Source organism: Anabrus simplex, chromosome 1, assembly GCF_040414725.1.
Source record: "Anabrus simplex isolate iqAnaSimp1 chromosome 1, ASM4041472v1, whole genome shotgun sequence".
NCBI classification, from domain to species: Eukaryota; Metazoa; Arthropoda; class Insecta; order Orthoptera; family Tettigoniidae; genus Anabrus; species Anabrus simplex.
In genome coordinates, this window is record NC_090265.1 from 1584519062 (window position 1) to 1584543795 (window position 24734).

The following is a 24734-nucleotide window of genomic DNA, read 5'->3' on the forward strand; positions in this document are numbered from 1 at the left end:
CATGCGCCGTGGCATTCACGATGAGGGATTTATCCGAAGATTTACTCCCTGGGGTATGTTTCTTGAAATGTTGTGCCATCATGCTTTTTGACTTGACTTTGCTTTGGACGGTTACCCATCCTTTTACAACTAGGGTTGTAAGCCCTAGAGGTTGCCTCAAGATGTTTTCTGGCTACCTGGTCATTTACCAGTCTTCGCCATAACCCTGGCAAGGGACCAGTTTTTTTTTCACGGTGGTATTTTATTTCCCTACTACCCTCTGACTCTGCTGGCGGCAGAGCCAGAGAGCTTCCCCAATTCCAATGGGACGCGTCCGATGGAGGTAACCGGTAAATTCCCACATGGGTATTATTATTATTATTATTATTATTATTATTATTATTATTATTATTATTATTATTATTATTATTATTATTATTTTTATTTATTATTATTTTTTTTTGCTAGGGGCTTTACGTCGCAGTGACACAGACAGGTCTTATAGCGACGATGGGATAGGAAAGGCCTAGGAGTTGGAAGGAAGCGGCCGTGGCCTTAATTAAGGTACAGCCCCAGCATTTGCCTGGTGTGAAAATGGGAAACCATGGAAAACCATCTTCAGGGCTGCCGTTAGTGGGATTCGAACCTACTATCTCCCGGATGCAAGCTCACAGCCGCGATTATTTTATTATTATTATTATTATTATTATTATTATTATTATTATTATTATTATTATTATTATTATTATTATTATTATTATTATTATTATTATTATTATATGTGAAAAGTCCATTATTATTATTATTATTATGCAAAGTACTTAGAGATGTGCATTTGCCTTCCTTTGTGCCCATATTTCTTTCACTCTTTTACTGTGGGCTTCCTTTCTGTTTTCAAACCAGATTGCTCCAGTCTTCTTCTTTGGTCTTTCCTCTTGGTCAACTTGCCATTTGTGAATTTTGGATCTGAAGATTACCCTGTTTTGGACATCTGGTGTAATTCCTGTCTGATTCAAACTGGTTTTGATTTCACCAATCCATTTCATTGTGTCTCTTTTGGCTTTATTCCTGTTTTCATAGAATTCAACTATTTGTTTAGTAAGTCCGTCTGGATGCATTCTTTTAATATGTCCATAGAATCTTATCTTGTGTTTTACAATGTCACTGTGAATATTTGTGATTGTTTGATTTCTTGTCGTCTTTGAGTTGGTATTGTCCAGTTTAAATATATTAACCTTAAAAGTTCCACCTTTACAATACTTACAAAAGTTTTTATTTTTAAAATGAAGTTATAGGTACATGTTTTGTCCCTCTTTGGGACATCCTCAGCCTAGCAAATAACAAGAGCTAAATAGCAAAATTAGCATAAGAAAAGAGTAATATACATGTCTACAGCAAATCAAATTTATGTGGTCTTAGTGTGCCATTTGACAACAAATTGGTGATCTGAAATCCATTACAAATATCACATCGTTGTTCAAATATAAAAGAATCTTACATTTGCAGACACACAGGTTAAGAGAGAAAAATTATAACTAGTAGTTCACTCTCGGTTCTATGCCACTATTCATAAAATGTGTTCCATTAATGGGTTAATGGATTATAAAAATCCTGTCATTGAACAGGTATAGAATCTTATGTTTGTTCACAGAAAGGGTAACGAGAAAAATTATGACCAGCAGTTCAGTCTTGGTTCTATGCTGCTAATTATCAGAAGTGTTCCATTAGTGGTTTAATTAATAATAAACATTGCCTGGTAAAATTAGGCTGTTAACACATGAGGAACTTTTCATGTGGTGCAGTTATAAGTCAAAAAGCCGGGCTTGTGTCATATGATTTCAATCGTGAAGTAATCTAGAATGAAAATAGGTTACCGGTATGGTATTGAGAAACTGTATAAATGTAAACAAGATTGAAAGATAAAAAGAATATAAGGCACATCTGAGTACTTACATTCCTTGCCAGTTGTTACGTGACTTTGCATGTTATAAGTCTCATTCCGTGTTAATGGTTAACACTTTACACTAGAAAAATCTTTGTTATCCTCCTTTTCAATACAAAAGTGTCCATCTGTGTTAGATGGGACAATGTCTAACCAGACATGTTTTGGCTAATCTAAAAGCCATCTTCAGTAGAAAGCTTAAAATGTTACATATATACACTAACAAATAAAATACTGAGAAAAATTGTATAGAATTAAAAGAACAATGATCATGAAAGACACTTAAAAAAGACATGTGTTGATCTTGAGGTGAAAAATCTAAACTTCTTTGGTTAGAGTAAAAACTTTTTTAGTCCTTTTCCAAATGGAAAATCTATCTTCCAAGGTGCTGATATTCTGTTAATGGAGCAGCTGGTATCAATTGGTCATGCGATATCTGAGGGTTTCACAATTGTGTTGCTCAAAGTTGTGAAACCTTCAATAAGGGGATTGTAGGTACTTGTAATCTGTAATGGGAGAAAAGAGGGAAATAAACAGGTGATACAAATAAAACATCGCATGGAATAAAAGGATATGGATCCAACCAACTTACTCATTAGGTGGCTGTCCTCTCATATGGCACAACCTTGTCAGTTTCACGTTCCTGTTCACACTAGAAGTGTTTTCAAATCCTTCTCACATAAACCCTTTGTACATATTCTGTAACTTCTTCCATCTTTTCAGTGGTTCTATCTGCCACAAAATCAAAAATTCATGTACATCAGTAATGGAACAAATGCTATACAAAAGTTGAAAACTAGAAAGGCAGCTTGGATTCATAAGATTTCTGGGGATATACTAAAGACAATGGGTTGGGGTATAGTACCATATCTGAAGTACTTATGTGCTTATTGTGTGCATGATGGAGCTATACAAAATGAATGGAGGGTTGCTATAGTAGCCCCTGTGTATAAAGGAGAGGGTGAAAAACATAAAGCTGTAAATTACAGGCCAGTCAGATTGACATGCATTGTATGTAAGCTTTGGGAAGGCATTCTTTCTGATTATATTAGACATGCTTGTGAAATTAGTAACTGGTTCGATAGAAGGCAATTCGGTTTTAGGAAAGGTTATTCCACTGAAGCTCAACTTGTAGGATTCCAGCAAGATATAGCAGATATCTTGGATTCTGGAGGTCAAATGGACTGTATCGCGATTGACCTGTCTAAAGCATTTGATAGGGTGGATCATGGGAGACTACTGGCAAAAATGAGTGCAACTGGACTAGATAAAAGAGTGACTGAATGGGTTGCTATATTTCTAGAAAATAGATCTCAGAGAATCAGAGTAGGTGCAGCTTTATCTGACCCTGTAATAATTAAGAGGGGAATTCCTCAAGGCAGTATTATCGGACCTTTATGTTTTCTTATATATATAAATGATATGAGTAAAGGAGTGGAATCGGAGGTTAGGCTTTTTGCGGATGATGTTATTCTCTATAGAGTGATAAATAAGTTACAAGATTGTGAGCAACTGCAACGTGACCTCGAAAATGTTGTGAGATGGACAGCAGGCAATGGTATGTTGATAAACGGGGTTAAAAGTCAGGTTGTGAGTTTCACAAATAGGAAAAGTCCTCTCAGTTTTAATTACTGCGTTGATGGAGTGAAAGTTCCTTTTGGGGATCATTGTAAGTATCTAGGTGTTAATATAAGGAAAGACCTTAATTGGGGTAATCACATAAATGGGATTGTAAATAAAGGGTACAGATCTCTGCACATGGTTATGAGGGTGTTTAGGGGTTGTAGTAAGGATGTAAAAGAGAGTGCATATAAGTCTCTGGTAAGACCCCAACTAGAGTATGGTTCCAGTGTATGGGACCCTCACCAGGATTACCTGATTCAAGAACTGGAAAAAATCCGAAGAAAAGCAGCTCGATTTATTTCTGGGTGATTTCCGACAAAAGAGTAGCGTTACAGAAATGTTGCAATGTTTGAGTTGGGAAGAATTGAGAGAAAGAAGAAGAGCTGCTCGACTAAGTGGTATGTTCAACAATAATAAAGGTGTTTTAATTTGTTCCACCTATTCAATACTTATATTTCACTTATAGTGGTTACATAATTAGATTCTTAGTTACATGGGACATGTTTCGCCCTCAAATAAGGGCATCTTCAGCCTAAACACAATCATCAAAAATACAACTAAATTAAAAGTGGAAGTTAAAAGTTTAGTCAGTTATTAAAATTCGGAACATAAAAATGTGAAAAGTGATAAAATATAAAGATGTTAATGGAAAAGTGTCTTATGATTAAATTATATTCTGGTCGGAGACTAAAACTTCTTCTATTAAAATTCTAATTAAAACAGTTCATATAAAATATTAGTGGAAAATCAAAGTGGTAATAATATAAAGCCAACGACATGAGGGCGTGAACACAAGCATAAACTTGATTGTCATGAATACAATCTTTCCAAGGCCGCTGATGAAATTCGCCAGCAAGTGAGGCAGAAACATCTGTTGAAAAATTGTAAGTGGCCGTTAGCACCGGTAGGTAATAAAATGGCTGAAACTTTGCCAGAAAATGTCAGTAGATGCAGAAATAATGTTTTCTGTAAGAGAAGGAAAAGAAGCAATGCGGTTGACTTCGCCCCTTTGTCAGCCTCGTCACAATTGACTCCACCCATCCTCTCCTCCCTTCCGTACTCCCCTATTCCTTCCCCTCCGAGTTCACTGCCGCCTCTGCAGCACAGTTACAACACCAGACTCAGAGCCAACAGACGGGCAGCAACCAACTCAACGGTAGATAACAAATAACAACTTCCACTTACATGTAAGTCCTCATCTGTTTCAATTTTATGTAAACCGAATTCTCTCCTTACGTTCAATTTCTTATTTCTTCTTTTCCTTCTCTTACAGAAAACATTATTTCTGCATCTACTGACATTTTCTGGCAAAGTTTCAGCCATTTTATTACCTACCGGTGCTAACGGCCACTTACAATTTTTCAACAGATGCTTCTGCCTCATTTGCTGACGAATTTCATCAGCGGCCTTGGAAAGATTGTATTCATGACAATCAAGTTTATGCTTGTGTTCACGTCCTCATGTCGTTGGCTTTATATTATTACCACTTTGATTTTCCACTAATATTTTATATGAACTGTTTTAATTAGAATTTTAATAGAAGAAGTTTTAGTCTCCGACAAGATTATAATTTAATCACAAGACAGTTTTCCATTAATATCTTTATATTTTATCACTTTTCACATTTTTATGTTCCGAATTTTAATAACTGACTAAACTTTTAACTTCCACTTTTAATTTAGTTGTATTTTTGATGATTGTGTTTAGGCTGAAGATGCCCTTGATTGAGGGTGAAACATGTCCCATGTAACTAAGAATCTAATTATGTAACCACTATAAGTGAAAATATAAGTATTGAATAGGTGGAACAAATTAAAACACCTTTATTATTGTTGAACTGTTAAACTTTCAATACGGACCTAAAATGAGGTTTATAACATGTAATAAGTGGTATGTTCCGAGCTGTCAGCGGAGAGATGGCGTGGAATGACATTAGTAGATGAATAAGTTTGAATGGCGTTTATAAAAGTAGGAAAGATCACAATATGAAGATAAAGTTGGAATTCAAGAGGACAAACTGGGGCAAATATTCATTTATAGGAAGGGAAGTTAGGGATTGGAATAACTTACCAAGGGAGATGTTCAATAAATTTCCAATTTCTTTGAAATCATTTAGGAAAAGGCTAGGAAAGCAACAGATAGGGAATCTGCCACCTGGGCGACTGCCCTAAATGCAGATCGGTATTGATTGATTGATTGATTGATTGATTGATTGATTGATTGATTGATTGATTGATTGATTGATTGATTGATTGATTGATTGATTGATTGATACTGATTGATTGATGAATCTTTTATTACCCTGCAATAAAAACAGACATTGGGAGCAAAATGTTTCCAATTGTTTGTTTTGATTCTCTCCAAAATAGCCTTAATTGGTTATCATATAACAGAGCCATTGCTGATGCATATTTCTACTAATTTTTTAAGCTTTCACATATACTGGAGGTCTAAATGTGTGTACAGTGATACAAACAGTATGGGAAATCAAATCCAACAAAAGTATTCATGAAGTTTTCAATGATACTTAGAAATGTTTGCAATATAAACTTTTATCCAACTTTAGTCTACATATCTTAAAAATGATCTTTCATTTTTTCTTACCTTGAAGATGAACTTTTGCTTTTCTGCTCAGCTTGTTGGTAACATAAAAATACTCGTTACTATATGTCTGTAAGATAATGAGTGGATTTTCTTTCCCTTTAGGTTCAAGCTCACACTCAAGTTGGTCGTGGGAACATGACAGATCTTGTACGGGCTGATACAGATGTTGAGATGCCAGTTCCTAAACTTCTTCTATCCACAGCTGATGCCGTTAAAATCACTGATTGTGACAAACATGATAATCAAACTCTGTCACGAAGTTCTGGGCCTCCTGTGGACTTGGCATTCATGAGCCATGAGAACCGCATCTTCTGGTTGAGTGAAATGAAAGAATTACTGGGTTCTAGTTTGGATGGACACAACAGAACTAAGGTATGCTGATGATTTTCAATAACAGTAAGGAAGAGCAAACCACTATAAAATAGGTATATGCAATAATTATGAGCAATGGTAGGTGGACATACTCTAGCTAACACACTTACCATTTTTTTAGAGAATATTGATCACAGTGATCACTCATATACTGTATACTGGACAGTTTGAAGTTACTTCAGCAAATGGGAATCAGCAATTAAAACTGCCTTAATCTACACAACAGAAACTGTTAATAGTTGTGAAACAATGATTTGTTAACCCTAAGGTATTTATGGTGAAACTACTGACATCCATCTTCCAGTGAATCTGAATAGGATCTTCTACCTTTATTATTTTCCTATCAACTTCTCTTCTACCTTTATCATTTTCCTATCAACTTCTCTGGACCTGTGTTTATCAAATCTCTTAGTTCTGTGTTTCAGAAGTTATTTCTCATTATCAATAACCACAATGTCTGTTCCACTTTCCTTTTATTGAATACTCATGATTATTGTCAGCAAGGCTTAAAAAAATCCCAGATGCCAGGTCACAATGGCAATTAAAAGTATGAGTATGATGCCTAAGTTTTTCTGACATCGGTATTTCCAATTTTTACCTCCCAGTAGATCTGATTTTTATATGGATGGATTAGAAACAAATTATAATAAATTCTTTACCAGATAAAGTTCAAAGTTTCATATTTACATTGAATGTCAAATATATTTAATTCTGTTGAGTTATGAGTGTGCACACTTACCAATTGTACCGTATTTAGAGAATATCGATCACAGTGTTCATTCATTTACATTGAACAGTTTGAAGTTACTTCAACAAATGAAAATCAGCAATTAAAACTGCCTTAAATCAACACAACAGTAAATTCATGCCTGCACAATGGCTAGGCTGATGATGGTCCACAGTGGACCGAAACTAGTACCTATTAATATCATTGTAATGTTTTTGTAAAACATCAAATGATTTTTAGTATTGAGAAGGTGGAATATTACAATTTTGTATTTACTTTAAGCACAGTCTTAACTCAATACGGAACCTAACAATGAAGTTTATTACTTTGAATATTTATTGATATACGATAAAGGGAATAATATCACATGAAAATAAACCATAGAGACGTAACAAATAGAAACAAACACTTAGAGAAAGAAACACGCGTGAATTACCTTTTTCTGCACTCGGTAAAACACTAATTGAGGGCACTTGTGGTGCCGGATCGTCGGTGGTGGACAAGAGGAGCAATACCGCAGCCAGGAGCATCGTGAAAACGAAACATGAGCAGTATGATTATTATTATTATTAGTAGTGAGGGACGGTAAGACTAGAAGGAAGTGGAAGCTAAGTAATGGGGGGTGGAAAGAGATGAGAATATTGAGGTGTTTGGGTGTCGGTAAGGATGGCATTAGCTAGGGGGGATAAAGTAAGGGCTTCAGTGACAATAGGATTATGACGGGAAATAGTGCGAGTGAGGTATTGGAAACGAAGAGTATGAAGATGTGTAAAGATGCCAGGAAAAGAGTAATAGGGATGGAAGTGGGCGGAGGGGGTGTCATAAGGGAGGTGATAGGCTATACGGATTGCATGTCTGTCTAGTCAAGTCAGACGTAAGTACTCAGTTGGGTGGGCATCGATCCAAGTCAAGGAGGCATAAATGATAAAAGGTCGAATAAAGGATTTATAAATATGGAGTATCTGAGGGGAGGAAAGACCCCACGTAGAACTGGTAAGGGATCGAAGGGCACTGAAACGCTGTAAGACTTTTTTATAAAGGGTCGTGAAGTGGTGGTTCCAACGTAAATTATTTTGAATTTGAATGCCGAGGTAGGTTAGTATTTGAGTTTCGGGGAAAGGGATGTTATACATTGTTAGTTGGATTTTATGGCGTAAGGGACAAATATGGGATTTAGCACGGAAGACGATGAACTGAGTCTTGGTAGGATTTACAGAAAGGTGCCATTTATTCAACCAGGATTCCAAGGTGTTAAGGTATTGTTGTATGCGGCGGGTAAGCGAAGTGTAAGTAGAACTGAAAGCAAGGATAGCCAGGTGATCAGCATATTGATAGAGATGGAGGGGAGACTGAGGATGGGGAATATCATATGTGAAGAGAACATAAAGAAGCGGAGAGAGGGGTGAACCTTGAGCAAGGCCAGAGATGATAGGAAAAGTATAGGAAAGCGAACCATGAAAATTAATAGTGGCTGTTTGAGAATGGAGATACTTGGAAAAGAAAAGAAGGAAAAGTGGTAGGGATAGGCAGATGACTTTGAATAAGAGGCCAGCATGCCAAACAGAATCAAAAGCTTTATCTATGTCAAGGCAAATTAGGGCAGCGGGTTTATGGGACTTTCAATAGGTGGACAGAGAGGCAGTAACATGAAATAGGTGATCTTGAGTAGAGAAGTGGGAATGGAAACCGGCTTGGGAAGAAGGTAATAAGTTAAGAGAATATAAATAATGGGTCAGGCGTTTACTAAGGATGCCTTCAAAAATTTTAGAGAGAACAGTGAGAAGAGAAATGGGGCAAAAGGAGCGGATATCGCAGGGAGGTTTATGTGGTTTGAGAAAAAGAAGAATGATAGCATGGGTCCATTGTGAGCGATAAAAACTGGTATAGAGCAAAGAATATGAATGAGGAGTAGAGGGGCTTCGTGGATATGACGATAGGTAAGGTGATCGTGTTCAGGAGCGGTGTTACGTTTATGGCGTAAAAAAGTCAGGATTTCAGTAGGGGTAATAGGGGAATTGAGCGGATGGAAATAATCAATATCACGAAAATGTAAGAAAGATGTTTGCAAATGTGGTTGATCAGGGTTAGCGTGTTGGGATATAAGCGGCTCATCAGGATGGGAATAGTGGGGGAAGGAAGGGAAAAAAGATGTGAATAGTGATTGGCAAAAATGTCAGCTTTATCTTTGTCAGTAATAGGTGGGGAAGGGCCAAAATGAAGAGGATAAGTCAGGAGAGATTGATTCGTTTTAGTCAAGCGTCGAAAAGTTGTCCAGAATTTATGTGGTTCGTGTACATCTTTGAGGTTATTACAAGCAGTCATCCATTGTCGTTCTTAAGTGCTTTGATGTAAGACCGAGCGTGACGTAAGTGACGTTGATGTTCACGTAAAGTCACAGGATTACGAGTACGTAAGTAAGAGCGGTAATAGTCATGAGCAAGTTGAAGTAAAGAAAGAGCTTTAGGGGGAATAGAGGGTTTGGAGGGGTGGCAAGAATGGCGAGGGGTATGGCGTTGATCAGCAACAGAAAGGGCATATTCTACTTGAGAGATTAAAGCTTTAAGGTTAGGAAGGGAGATAGGGGGAGGAAAGTCTTGAAGTAAATCAGTGAGTGTCGTATACGATAGTTAGTCCAGTTTGTCTGGGAGAATCGGCGGGTAGGGGGAGGGCGAGTGGGGAGAGAGCGAGTAGTACAGGAATAATTAGATACAGTAATTAGAGCTGGTGTATGGTTGGAATTTATAGAGAGAAGCTTATCATGGGTGAGAGTGGAAAGGGATGGGGAAACTATGAGGGCATCAGGGGTAGAGTTTGAAATGCGACGGGTGGGGAAAGGGAAGGGGATCTGCACGCCCCGGATATGAGTAAGCATCGTATTAAAATCAGTAACTTCAGTTGCAGTATATGAAGTAATATTGATGTCAGCGACAAAAATATAGTGAGAGAAAGTGGTATTGATATATCGAATGAAGTCGATCGGAGGAGGTGTACGACGAGGGAGATAGAGAGTAACAAATGTAATAGAAATATTATTTGGGAAAAACATTTCTAAGATGAGATATTCAGAGAAGTTGTTATGGAAAGTGAAATAGTGACGTTTAGCAGTAATACCGCGTTTAACTCCAACAGCTACACCACCTCGAGATTCATATTGCCTATCAGCGCGATAGAGAAATGGGGCTGTTGTTTATAGGTCAAAAAAGTTTCGTTAAGAATGAAAATGTCCGGGGCGCACAGATTTAGGGCAAAGTCAGGGAGAGCATGTCTGGTTTGAAGAGATTGGAAGGTTAACGTAATATACCTGAAACATTTTATCTCATAAGGGGTACCGCGTTAAGGGGAAAAAATGCAAAGTGCATCTTACTCCCTGAATACGCGACATCCACATGAGTATTTAGAACCAGCCACGCTGCTAACTGAACCCGGGAGAGGATATGAGGCTGGTTAAATGGAAGGACCTTCTGGAGAACCATGGTGAGAAACCTGATAAGGTTCTCAAAACTGGGGTTGGGGAGGGAGGGGGAGGGTACAGAGGTAGAAAGATCCTGTGAAATGACAGGGATGGCATACTCAGGTTTAGCGGGATCAGGTACAGGGCGAGCATGACACTTGTAGGAAAAAGAGGGATGAGGTTGGTCACAATTCACACATTTGGGAGAAGCCTGATTAGTGCACTGAGAAGTAGGATGCTCCTGACTACAGATACCACATACCTCATCATACACACAGGGAGCACCTGGAGCGTGGTTATACCGGTGACACCGCTCACATCTGATCTGCTGGGGTGGTGCAGAGCGGGACGGTTCGACGCGGTGACGTTGACCGTAGATGACGACGCCATCACGAAGCAGGGCATCCAGCATAGCTACATCCCTCAACAGCACTCAGACGAGGGAGTTGGGGCCCTGAGCATTGCGAATGTGGACGACCTTGTAGAAAGTATGACCCTCAAGTTGGAGCTGGGCCGCAATTTCGTCTTCCGTCCAGTCTCTGTCCACCCGATAGGCGACCACAGACAAAAGAGGCATTGGACGAGATGGTGGAGCAGAGCGCCAAGCCGGTGTTTGCTGTGTGATGTTGGCAGCAGTAGCGTGTTTCCAAAAGTGTACTAATCCAACGGTAGTGGTTAGATGATTATAATAAGGTTTGGATGTCTTGATATGGAAATAGCCGTCCCTAGTACGTTGCAGTTCAAAATTATAGGAACTGAAGTCTGGAGTGAATCTGGAGAGAATGGTGTATATAGCATGAGTATTAGCCTTGTCTGGGTCCACATGCATAAGTTTAATAACGTAGAATGGTTCTGGTGGCAGTGGTACAGGACTGACGGCACTGCATTGATGTATAACAGGATGTAAGGCTGGATTCTTCACCGCCGCAGCATAACTGCGTACATTGCGAGGCATGTATTCATTACTAGATGGAGGCGACCGTGGCGGAAGATGAAAAGACGCCACGACGTTGGCCGTGTTCACATTCAGCAGCGGAGATATGCCGAGATCAGAAGGTGGTGTGTCAGAAATGGAACTCTGGCGAATTATGAAGTTTGGAGACGTGAAGGTAGAGCTTGATGAGAATGATGATGAGGCCTGGTCTTCAGCACATCATTTCTTCCTGTCGCCTGTAAGTTCCGGAGAAATTTTCCTGGCCTGTTTCAGCATTGTAGTGTCCATTTCACGAGGAGGAGATAGAGAACCTTTTTGACTCATAGTAGAAGCTTCCACAGCACGAAACACCGAGAATATTCTAGAAGTTCTGGAAAACGACTCGAATGACATCCACAGACATCGACGGAGACTCTATATATATAGATAAAGATGCGTGCAGGTGAACATCATCATCATCATCCATGACGTCATTTCATTCCTCCCGAAGGGGAGGCGGGCCATCAGCTGAACAAAGCAGCTCTTCGGCCATGAGAATGAAGGAAATATAACAGAAAGACATAATGAAGAGAGTATGTATCGTACATACGTGAAGGAGCGGGTTATAGCTGTGGCACAGAAGGCCGTGAACCGCAAAGGGGGCCCACAGGGCGGACCCCAACTGGATGCATGTTTATTGAGGGAGGAGTTGGTATATCTCGGGCGCGCAATATCAGAAAAGAACAAAATACATGAGAAATCAGAGTACATTAGACGAGAAAATTGTTACATATAGTGAGCAGTGGGAGGGTACGGGTTCGGAGGAAAGGTAGGGAAAGGAGTATAGTGTGGGGACAACAAGTAATAAAGGGTGGTAGAAACATTAATGATAGAGGTGGAGAGAAGACGTAAAAGATCCAATATCGGGAGCGGCGAAAGAGGAAACGAGTGTGTGGGAACGGAAGGATAGGCAGCCTGCGGAAGGGGGGTGGGTGGCGGAGCAATTGGTGGACGAGGCGGAGTTACTCTTGTTAGTGCTCTCTCTATGTTCTCACTGTTCAGTCACACAAGTTATTCGCTGTGACACTTATAATAAAAAATAATTACACTTCTGCAACTGTCACTTGGACCCTAGGGCATTTCACGATTAAATTCACACACTTCACATTTTACACGCATGCAACACAGTCCCACAAGTCTGTATGTGGTACAAAGTTTGCATACTCATGGCAGTCTTCATTCACTGTCTCTCGTCGTCCAGCTGCACTGTTCGCATTTGCTGTCAATTCACAAACAAAGCTCTCCAGTGCTCCACAGCAATCACTCCACAGCACTATCACTCTCAGAACTGAACCGTTTTGATCACTGGCAGAACTGAACTGAAAAGCTGACCACTGAAGCTCATCCAGCCTGCCTTAAATATGGAGGGCAGCCCTTCTAGATTTTTTGGACTAAGAGAAACCTCTGGAGCTCTCTGGAATTGGAAAGCTCTGGGTTCACCTTTCTAGTTGTTTTTCACACCGCCAGGATTCACAGAGTGATGGCCGTAGTAGCTGGCAGAGGGGCTGGCCTTGTATGCCTGTCTCGTCTCTAACTGGTTGTTTGCAGTGGCAAGATGATGGGGCCCTAACTCGGTGATATCGCTCACGGTTGGAGCCAGGCTAACTTGCTCCTCCCAAAGCCATACAATGAAATGGTGGATGCCATCACACTAACTTCTCACTACTCTTTTATCTAATATTTTTATATATACTTGTCAGCCACCCATTAGATATCTCAGATATTTCATAGTAAATGTCATTTACCAGCCAATAAAGAATTTAATAATACATCATGCTTTATTGTTGAATTATCTCCTCAGATCCTTACTCTTAATGGCAGTGGACTGAGTATCACTGTAGACTGGGTTGGTCGCTACGTTTATTGGGCTGAGAGTGATGAGAAGATTGCAAGCTCAATAGTGTACCGCTTGGACCTCAACCAGGCAGAAAGGGGTCGCATCTATGCAACCAAAGTGCTCCATAGACCCAATCTCATCTACACACTCAATGTATCCCCATTCAAAAGGTAAAATTTATACATTCTTTTGACAATAACATTTTAAACAAAAGTTTTTTGTCTTGTTCTGCATGAAAATTATCTAATTTACTTTTTCTTGGATATAATAGTAGAGAGACTAATAGCAGTAGCCTATAATATATTTTTCTCAAATTTGTTATAAACATGAATGATAATAAAGAGAAATTTCATGAATTTATTTTAAACAAACTTCTTCTTTAGCATCAGATTTTACATACAGAAGGGACTGAAAGTATACCAATGTGTACTAAATATAGTGATTATTTTTTCCACAGCACCTTGTTCTGGATTGAAGCAAGTTCCAATGGCTTAAGTTACCTAATGACCAGCCACTCTGATGGTACAGCCCCTCGATCATTTTTCACAACAGGACTAATGAAAAGGAAAAGGTACTAGTACATAAAATACCCTTCCAAGAAGAAATAAAACAGTATATTTTTGACTTGATTATTTTAGTATAATTCTTCTTCTTCTTCTTCTTCTTCTTCTTCTTCTTCTTCTTTTTCTTCTTCTCTCTTTTGAAGCTGCTCCTAACCATTTCAGTATACTACTTTTTGTATCATAAATAAACATAAATATATATATAATTAATTAAAGGTTCTTGACTGCCAAGGAGAATCAATTTATTTATGTTCATTTTGACTGGATACAACAAAGAGTAAGCCCTACAACCTAAAATATTTTTGTAATGTACATAATGAATTACAATTTTCACTATTAAATTTTAAGAGGTGCTTTAGAAGCATTTCTAATATAATACAGAGTTAAGGTGGATAAGAGTGGCGTGTGGTTGCTTGGGTTTAATTATCTGATAAACTCACCAACAATTCCATCATGCTTACCAGGAATAACATCAGTTAGGTTATTTATTTGAAGACATACTGTACATTTATTTGATAGATACATATATATATATTATTGTTTTACTTTAATCTTGAATAGTAAATATCTATGTTGTCACTCGTGAATAAACTCCCTCACCATTTAGAAGCTAGCTATTATCATTGGATGTCTGATAAGTTTTGAATACTATTTTCAAATTCAGTGAACAGGGAAATTCAAACAACACAACAAAACTGCAAAACTGGAAATACTGTCATTCCTTCAAGGAATTGTAAATCCAAAATTATAACGTGTTTGTTTTCTTTGAAAGTACAATTATAAGAAAATAAAACTAATTGTTTACATTGAGCACAGTATAAATCAAATAGGAATATCTTCAAAAGGTTGATTTTCTTGCTATTATAGCGTTTTTTCCTTAATACTGTACCCCATTCGGTATTTCACTGAATAGTGGAGGAGAGCTTCGTAACGACAATCGAACGTCACTGTTCCCTTCTTGCAAAGTGCATTTGCTCTCTCGCTTCACTGTGACATATGTTTGCTACGCAAACTGCCCGCATTTACATCATGCCAGCCCGGTCGCACTCAACGGGCACCCAACTGAGCACCTCTGCTCCAGAGTTAGTACCAGTAACACATTTTTACTCCATGTAAATAGGTGGGCAAATTCAGTTCGACATATGTAATACAGCCACTAAGCATGTGTTGATGAAATTCAAGTTCTAAATTTAGGATGGTTGTACAAGAAGGAATCTTCTGATTAGATTTTAGACGTAGATAAATGTTAGAATTATAGAATTATAGAAGAAGGTTATGTCAGTACAAAATAGAAAAAAGATTAAGTGATTACATTATTTATAAAAAATGTATTTCGAGCAGATTGTAATCACTTTTCTTTTGAAGCATTATAGACCTAGCAATAATAACCCTGTCTGGCCCCATGGCTACATTGTTAGCATGCTGGCTTTTTCTCCAAGAGGTCCTGGGTTTGATTCCCAGCCGAGTTGGGGGTTATAACCCATATTGGTTAATTCCGAAGGCTCGGGGTTTGGGCGTATGTGCCATCTTCAGTATTAGAATTCATCATAGACCAGGTGCCATCTTCACAGATGTGCAAGTCACCTATAATGCATCAACTTGAAAGACCATCAGGATATTATTATTATTATTATTATTATTATTATTATTATTATTATTATTATTATTATTATTATTATTATTATTATTATTATTGTTATTGTTGTTGTTGTTGTTGTTATTATTATTGTTGTTATTATTATTATTGTTATTATTATTATTATTATTATTATTTGTCTGCCATGTTTTCTTTTATGATATTTTACTCTACATTTAGTCTACTTTGGATATTCATAAAACTGCCTTACATGGAGTAAAATTTAAGTTACTCTATTCTGCTCTTACTCAGAGCAGTATTTTCTGAGTTCACCCAAAACCATACATACTGTAATTAATGTAAACCTGCATATTTACATTGCATGGGAATAGCTGCAATTCACAAGTGTACCATTGTTGATGTTGAAGTGTTGTTTTCTGTTCCAACACCATGAAGCAATGAAAAACTGCATGCTTGATAATCAATTTTCTCCTGCATTTTTCCTTCTCAAGTGTGTTTGAGTCATCAGTCCATAGACTGGTTTGATGCAGCCCTCCATGCCACCCTATCCTGTGCTAACCTTTTCATTTCTACGTAACTACTGCATCCTACATCTGCTCTAATCTGCTTGTCATTTTCATACCTTGGTCTACCCCTACTGTTCTTACCACCTACACTTCCTTCAAAAACCAACTGAACAAGTCCTGGATGTCTTAAGATGTGTCCTATCATTCTATCTCTTCTTCTCGTCAAATTTAGCCAAATCGATCTCCTCTCGCCGATTCGATTCAGTATCTCTTCATTTGTGATTCGATCTATCCATCTCACCTTCAGCATTCTTCAGCCTTCTCAAGTACGAATGTAGTTAGTGTTTTCACTACACTTATTGCACATTTTTCATTACAGGTGATTTGTCTTTTGAATATTTGAATTTTAGATGTTAACATTCCACAGGTACGCTCAACACTTTTCATCCCTAAGACAGTCGGTAATTAAATATTCTTTTTACATCATTTAATATTTGTTTGGGATAAGGCCTCATTAATTATGATAGTAGTTGATATGATTAATCTGACCCAAAATATAAAGGAAATGGCCCAATGTCCATATTAGATGGCAGTGGAGAAGCAGAAAGAATGTTCAAGAGATCTTGTTTTAAAATTCCCCATCCCATGACTTTCAAAATACAGTACAATTCTCCCATACCCCACAAGGCCCCTGTTCAACATAGCAGGGTTAGCCGCCTGGGTGAGGTACTGGTCCTCCTCACCAGTTTTATCACCGACCACATGTCTCAAGCTCCAGGATACTGGCCTTGAGATGGTAGAGGTGGGATCCCATGCTCAGTCTGGGGGAATAACCAACCCTGGAGGGTAAATGAATTAAATAAACAAGAAAGATTATGAAATATAAGAACAATTATTTCAATTAGATGGTAGGCTCTGGATGTGGTACATACACAGTGAAATCCTAGAATACAGTTGTCAGCAGTGGTAGAGAATCTGTGTCAGAGTAGCATGTCTTCGACCCAATTGTTCTCCTAAACACATCCTTGACCAGTAACAGCTACACGTACATTTGGTGGCCATTTTCAGCCCTTAATAGAGACTTCACATCCTTCCTCTAAAATGAATATACCATTATTTCACCAGGATAATACACAAATTAGTAACTCTTAAGTTATTCAGAGTTGATCCAAGGAGTATTTTAGACTCTTCTTACAAATATCATGGCAACACCATTCCAAAGTTTTTAATCCTTATGACCTTTGACCTTTAAGTGTAATGTATATTAGAAAATTAACAGAGATGTCTTTTGAAGAATTGTCTAAAAAGCTATCTTCAGTAGTAATTAAAATTATTTGCACAGAAAATCTAAGGAAATAACATGCTGCATATATTAGCTGTGTCCAGACCCCCAATCATTTTTTGCACCTAAGCACAGAAATCTTTTGATGGTTTTTATTATGAGGACTTTAAATAAATCCAAATTCTGTTCACATCATTTAACATACCGTACTAATTATATACTTCCATTATCTTATTTTTATCCAATTTATGAAATAACATCAATTTTTTGTTCTGTTTTACAGGCGAGAAAGTTTCATGATGGATTATTGTACTTGTCCTGAAAATCCTCCTGTGGGACAAGCAATGACTATTGATCATACAGATCCAGCTAATCCTAAGATCCTGTGGGTAGATGGATGGCATAATCATGTTTTATCAGCAGATGCCAGTGGCTGCAATTGCAATTTGGTTGTCAATGCCTCCATCAATGGTGATGCAGGTAGCGTTCACACTTTTTTAATTGAATACAGACATAAAGAAAGAGAAAATAAAACACATTTCTAAATTGTAAACAATTATTTTCCTTTCATTCTTGAATTTTGTAGTGATTGTACACTTGTTTCACTATTCATGACAAGTTTACAGTTGCTGTTCAAATTCAGTTGTTGTTCTGGTCGATTTTATAATCTTTTGAAGGAGTCATAGTTATGTATAATTTAGGTAGTTGTCTGTATCATATTTAAAAAACATACAATTTCGGTGTAATCATTTTTAATTATTTTGTATGCTTACCAAAAACCTTGAAAATAATTTTCTTAAACCTGTCAACATCATGATCATTTTTATTATGTTTTGTTTTAAAGCACAGTTCATCTTTGCTCACAACTGCTCCAGAGGTGTGAAGCATGACAAATGATGTATTTTTTAATAAATTTTATCATACTGTATTGCTCTGTCTTGGCAGGCAGAATAAACAAGTGGAGGGCAATGAAATTATAATACACTGAAACCTTAATGCAGAGAATATCTGATCATTCTTTTCACTTCCAAAAAGTGGTATGATGCACTGTTGTGGAACATAAAAGGTTAAGTTCTGTTAGGAGTGCATATAAAATTATATTCTTACAGGGTTACCTCCAACATCACTGACTACAGACCAACGGTTAGTCTACTGGTCTAATGCATCAGAAGGCAGAGTGTATTCAGTAGCAAAGAATTCTGAAGATAAAGAAATAGCTAGTCTCAAGAAAGGAGTTACATCTGTTGACATCTCTGGAGTACAACGTATTACTGCCCTGGGACCTCACTTGCAGCCCTTTCCAGGTTTTTAAACTCTCTCAGCTTTTCTTTCCCTTCCTTAATAGATTAGGCTACCAACCAGTAAACTGAATTTTCTTAATTTTATGATTTAACGTCTTTTATTTTTAAATTCCTTTAAGGACTGCCTTTTACTATGAAAAGTGATGACTGTGTTAATATTATGAGAGAGAGATGCATAATAATGTTATAAATTTCTAAATTATTGCAGTTCCCCGTTGTCTGTCACCTCAACAAGTGGTTGGTGAACCTCGCCTTGTGAATCGAACGGCACAGTCGGTCACCTTAGAACTGCCACATCCGAAGAGGCTACCAGAATGCGACAACATTTCTCTGGCCTCTGTCCAGTATACTGTATACTATACCTTGCTCCAAGAAGATAGGACTACTGATTGTAGCAGTCTTCTGGATCTCTGCTCCAAGATGGTTAGTTACCTTTATTGAAAATTGACATGTGAACTTTTCTATGTCATTTGATGTCAATATTTGATGAGCAACATTTCAAAATGCATGATGCCCTCAGGTGGACGAAACTAAGTTGATATGAAATTGAATAGGTAGTTTCTAACATGTTCTACATACTTCATTAATCAGATTGTATCAAAATGCATTTTAAAACCTTTAAACAGTGCTTTGAAAAGTAGTAAACATGATGTATAGCATTTTGTCTTCTAGCATGAATGGATTAAAATGCATAATGTCCGTTAAGTCTTATTATTAATCTTTCTTGTTAAGAAGTTAGCAGCAATTGACGGTTTAAATTTAAACATTCTACACTCTATATTATTAACCTACGAAGGGTCACGTCATGGTCTTTATACTGGGCACATACATTTTTTTATTCTTTCAATATAGTTTCACGGTATAAAGCTTCCTCCTTTCCTATACGTTTTATTGAACTCGTCCACTGCATGTACTTATGTTCAGTGTTCCCCCTTCCATCACCAGTCAGTTAGTGAAGAGCTTTATTTGTAAGCCTGGTCATTTCTACCGAGCGTGACACCTGGCATTGCCTTATTATCTGGTCCTTTACACCGTGCGCAACTCCTGACATTCGCTGTCTGCGGTCTTTGTTGTCGGTATAGAAGTGTTTTGTCTCAAGATTTATTTTTCAGTGGATTATTGTTGTGTTATTTTGTAAATACAATGGCATATGGTTGCATATAAACTGTATATACAATACTAGCAAGATACCCGTGCTTTGCTACGGTATTATACTGAAATTTATAATTGAATGCTTATTGTCTTAGATATATAATCCGCCGAAATTCGCGATCTGACTCGTTTTCTGCGAGAATCCACCAAAATTCCCGATCTGACTCGTTTTCTATTAGATTACGGCACATTTCCTCCCATTTTTCAATCTTCCTTTCCAGCAATCGATTTCGTACTTCCCGGGCTAGGCTCAGGTATTCCTCCCGGTCAGTTGGGTCCGTAAATCTTTGCCATCTTTTCCTATAACTTTTTAAATTTGGATAAAATCCTTCAGGAGATCCGGCGTGGTGTCATATTGGGTGCCTTGGCGGCACTGAACCCGCGGCCGGACTGCATTCTTAGTCATTACCCGTCCAGGAGCCGTTTCCAGTGCGGTCCGCACATTTGACGACGGTCCGGAACATTCTTCTTCTTATTATTATTATTGTTATTATTATTATTATGTGTTGCTGGAATGGCTGATGACAGGGAAAACCAGAGTATCCGGAGAAAAACCTGTCCCGCCTCCATTTTGTCCAGCACGAATGTCACATGGAGTGACTGGGATTTGAACCACGGAACCCAGCTGTGAGGCCGGCGCGCTGCCGCCTGAGCAACGGAGGATCCTTATAAAACCATTAAGAACAGTAAAATCAGTTGGTCTCAACTCCTTCTACCCCCCACCGCCGTTAAGTTTGTTTACCGCCACCCTCCCCCCCAAAAAAAATATTAAAAGAAGGCTTGTTTCTTTATGTTTAAGGGAGATTCCAAACACCAATGTTCACGTCTATTACCTTCAGTTTTGAGATATAAGTATCCCCATAAAAATAATTTACTTTTTTCACTTCATTTCACACTACCTCCCCCCCCCCCCCCCCTAAGTGAATTTTCCCGCAAAAAATACTTATTTCTTTAATAGTAAAGGGTCTTCTAAATACCAATTATCATGACTCTAACTTCTTCAGTTTTTGATTTATGTGTCCTCATGAAAGGAATACAACTCCTTTACACTCCCGCCCTCCAAGATGGGTTCCCCCCAAAACGCGTTTTTTTGTTTTTAAAGGAGATCCAAATACGAATTTTTACGTCTGTAACAACTTTAGTTTTTATTAGATGTATTCTCATACAATTAAGTCAATTTTTCAATTCTTTCACCCCCCCCCCCCCCCCTTCATTGGATTTTCTGAGAATACGTGTTTCTTTACTTTTAAAGCAGATTGCAAATAACAAATTTCACATCTGTAACATCTTCATTTTTGAGATATCAGTAGCCTAATTAAAAGAATTCAACACCATTTTCAGTCACTTTTACCACCACCACCACCAAAGTGGTATTTGCGAAAACTAAAAATACACGTTTCTTTATGTTCAATAGAGATAAAGATACCATTTTTCACTTCTGTAACATGTTAAGTTTTTTTAGATATACTGTAAAAATTCTCATTTTAAAATTTCACCTCTTTTGAGTTTCCCTTAAGTGGAGTTTCCAAAAACAAATCACCTATGTTTCTTTACATTTACAGGAGATTCCAAACACCCACTTTTTATGTCTGTAACATTTTACGTTTCCAAGATATTCTGTAGATATAGTCTTTCAAAAATTCACCCCAATTTGTCACTCCTGTTTAACCGCCATTAATTGGATTTTCCAAAAACTAAAAAATACGTGTTTCTTCATTTTTAAAGGAGATCCCCATATACAAATTTTCAGTTCTCTAATATCTTTCGTTTCTGAGATATATATACATATCGTCATTAAAGGCATTCAACAAATTTTTCAAATACCCATTGGTATTTAGAGGAAACAAAAAAATACGTGGTCCTTTATTTTTAGAGGAGATTCTAACTACCAATTTTTACATCTGTAAATTTTAAAGTTTTAAGATGTAGACACACTCATTTTAAAAAAATTCACCCCCTCCCCTCCCTTTCACCCCCCAATATTTGCATTTTCCAAAAACGAAAAAATACGTGTTTCTTTACTTTTAAAGTAGATCCCAAATACCAATTTTCAGGTCTGTAATATCTTCAGGTTCTGAAATATAAGTAGCCTCATTAAAGGCATTCAACCCATTATTCACCCTTTTACACCCTTCCTATTGGGATTTTCCGAAAACAAAAGAATACGTGTTTCTTTACTTTTAAAGGAGATTCTAAATACCAATTTTTACATCTATAAACTTTAAAAGTTTTGAGATATAGATACACTCATGTTAAAAAATCACCCCCTTTTCACCCACCATTAATTAGATTTTCCAGAAACAAACAATACGTGTTTCTTTATTTTTAAAGGAGATCCCAAACACCAATTTTCAGGTCTGTAATATCTTCAGGTTCTGAAATATAAGTAGACTCATGATAGGCATTCGACCCCTTTTTCAACCTTTTCCACCCTTCCTATTAGGATTTTCCGAAAACAAAATACACGCGTTTCTTTATTTTTAAAGGTGATTCTAAATACCAATTTTCACATCTATAACCTTTAAAAGTTTTGAGATATAGATACACTCATTTTAATATATTACCCCCTTTTCACCCCCCCCCTTAATTGGATTTTCCAGAAACAAAAAACAAATGTTTCTTTATTTTTAAAGGAGATCCCAAACACCAATTTTCAGGTCTGTAATATCTTCAGTTTCTGAGATATAAGTAGCCTCATTAAAGGCATTCAACCCCTTTTTCACCCCCTTTTCACTCCTCCTATTGCGATTTTCCAGAAACAAAAAAAGACGTGTTTCTTTATTTTTAATGAAGATTCTAAATACCAATTTTCACATCTGCAAACTTTAAAAGTTTGGAGATATAGATTCACTCATTTAAAAAATTCACCCCCTTTTCACCCTTCCATTAATTGGATTTTCCAAAAACGAAAAAATACGTGTTTCTTTATTTTTAAAAGAGATCAAAAGTACCAATTTTCAGGTCTGTAATATCTTCAGTTTCTGAGATATAAGTACGGGTATCCTGAAAAAGGCATTCTACCCATTTTTCCCCATTTTCACCCTTTTTCACCCCTCCTATTGCGATTTTCTGAAAACAAAAAAATACGTGTTTCCTTATTTTTAATGAAGATTCTAAATACCAATTTTTACATCTGTAAACTTTTAAAGTTTTGAAATATAGATACACTCATTTTAAAATTTCACCCCCCTTTTCACCCCCTTAGCGACGGAATATCCATAAATCCTCTCTTAGCGAGCACCTACATCTTAACATGAATGTATCCCCAAAATTTCATTTCTTTATGTCCAGTAGTTTTGGCTACTTTTAAAAGTTATAGATGTAAAAATTGGTATTTAGAATCTCCATTAAAAATAAAGAAACACGTATATTTCGCTTTCGGAAAATCGTAATAGGAAGGGTGGTAAAGGTTGAAAAAGGGGTCGAATGCATTTCATGAGTCTACTTATATTTCACAACCTGAAGATATTACAGACCTGAAAATTGGTGTTTGGGATCTCCTTTTAAAATAAAGAAACACGTATTTTTGTCTGTGGAAAATATAATTAATGGGGGGGGGGGGTTGAAAAGGGGGTGATTTTTTAAAATGAGTATCTATATCTCAAAACTTTTTAAGTTTATACATGTAAAAATTGGTGTTTAGAATCTCCTTTAAAAATAAAAAAACACGTATTCTTTTGTTTTCAGAAAATCCCAATAGGAAGGGTTTAAAAGGGTGAATAATGGGTTGAATGCCTTTCATGAGGCTACTTATATTTCAGAACCTGAAGATATTACAGACCTGATAATTGGTATTTTGGATCTACTTTAAAAGTAAAGAAACACGCATTTTTTCGTTTTTGGAAAATCCAAATATTGGGGGTGAATTTTTTAAAATGAGTGTGTCTACATCTTAAAACTTTAAAATTTACAGATGTAAAAATTGGTAGTTAGAATCTCCTCTAAAAATAAAGGAACACGTATTTTTTTTTGTTTCCCGTAAATCCTAATAGGAGGGGTGTAAAAGGGTGAAAAATGGGTTGAATGCCTTTAATGAGGATACACATATCTCATAAACGAAAGATATTACAGAACTGATAATTTGCATATGGGATCTTCTTTAAAAATAAAGAAACACGTATGTTTTAGTTTTTGGAGAAGCCAATTAATGGCGGTTAAACAGGAGTGACAAATTGGGGTGAATTTTTTGAAAGACTATCTACAGAATATCTTGGAAACGTAAAATGTTACAGACGTAAAGAGTGGGTGTAAATCTCCTGTAAATGTAAAAAAATATAGGTGATTTGTTTTTGGAAACTCCACTTAAAGGGAACTCAAAAGGGGTGAAATTTTAAAATGAGAATTTTTACAGTACAGTAGAGTCTCGATTATCCGACCTAAACGGGACCTGGAGTATGTCGGATCACCGAAAATGTCGGATAATACGGAATAACTTTGAAAACGAACTAAAACAAACAGGAAGGCTATACTGTATTACGTACTATGTTTTACGGGACTCTATTTATTGTCTTATTAATTCAATTGTACAGTAGATGCAGTACTCTTTTCTTACTACGCCTGTAGCCAGGTGCAGACGTCTTGGCTTGGGCTGCAAGAGTTTTGATGTCAGCATCTTGAAATTCAGCCCAGTCTAATCACAATTAAAAATCTGATCACCGGTTAATCCTTTAGCAAGAATTATTTCTTGAAATTGTCTTTTAAATTTCACAACCTCATCGGATTTAGCTGACAGTTCTTCTCCACAGATATTAAGCTGCCCAATGCCGTACCGTTTTTCCCACCGATCAAGCCACCCAGCAATAGCAGTAAAATCAGGGTCCCTTTA

General features: G+C 37.2%; 1 protein-coding gene across 1 annotated transcript in view; it reads left to right on the top strand.

Annotated features, from left to right (window-relative positions):
* sev (sevenless) overlaps positions 1-24734 on the top strand; it is a 368918-nt gene that overhangs the window by 243953 nt on the left and 100231 nt on the right. The window contains exons 21-26 of the mRNA XM_068226275.1: positions 6251-6520; positions 13473-13678; positions 13966-14079; positions 17740-17936; positions 18566-18760; positions 18966-19180. Of these exons, the coding sequence (XP_068082376.1) occupies positions 6251-6520; positions 13473-13678; positions 13966-14079; positions 17740-17936; positions 18566-18760; positions 18966-19180 (1197 nt within the window). The remainder of the gene's footprint in view (positions 1-6250; positions 6521-13472; positions 13679-13965; positions 14080-17739; positions 17937-18565; positions 18761-18965; positions 19181-24734) is intronic.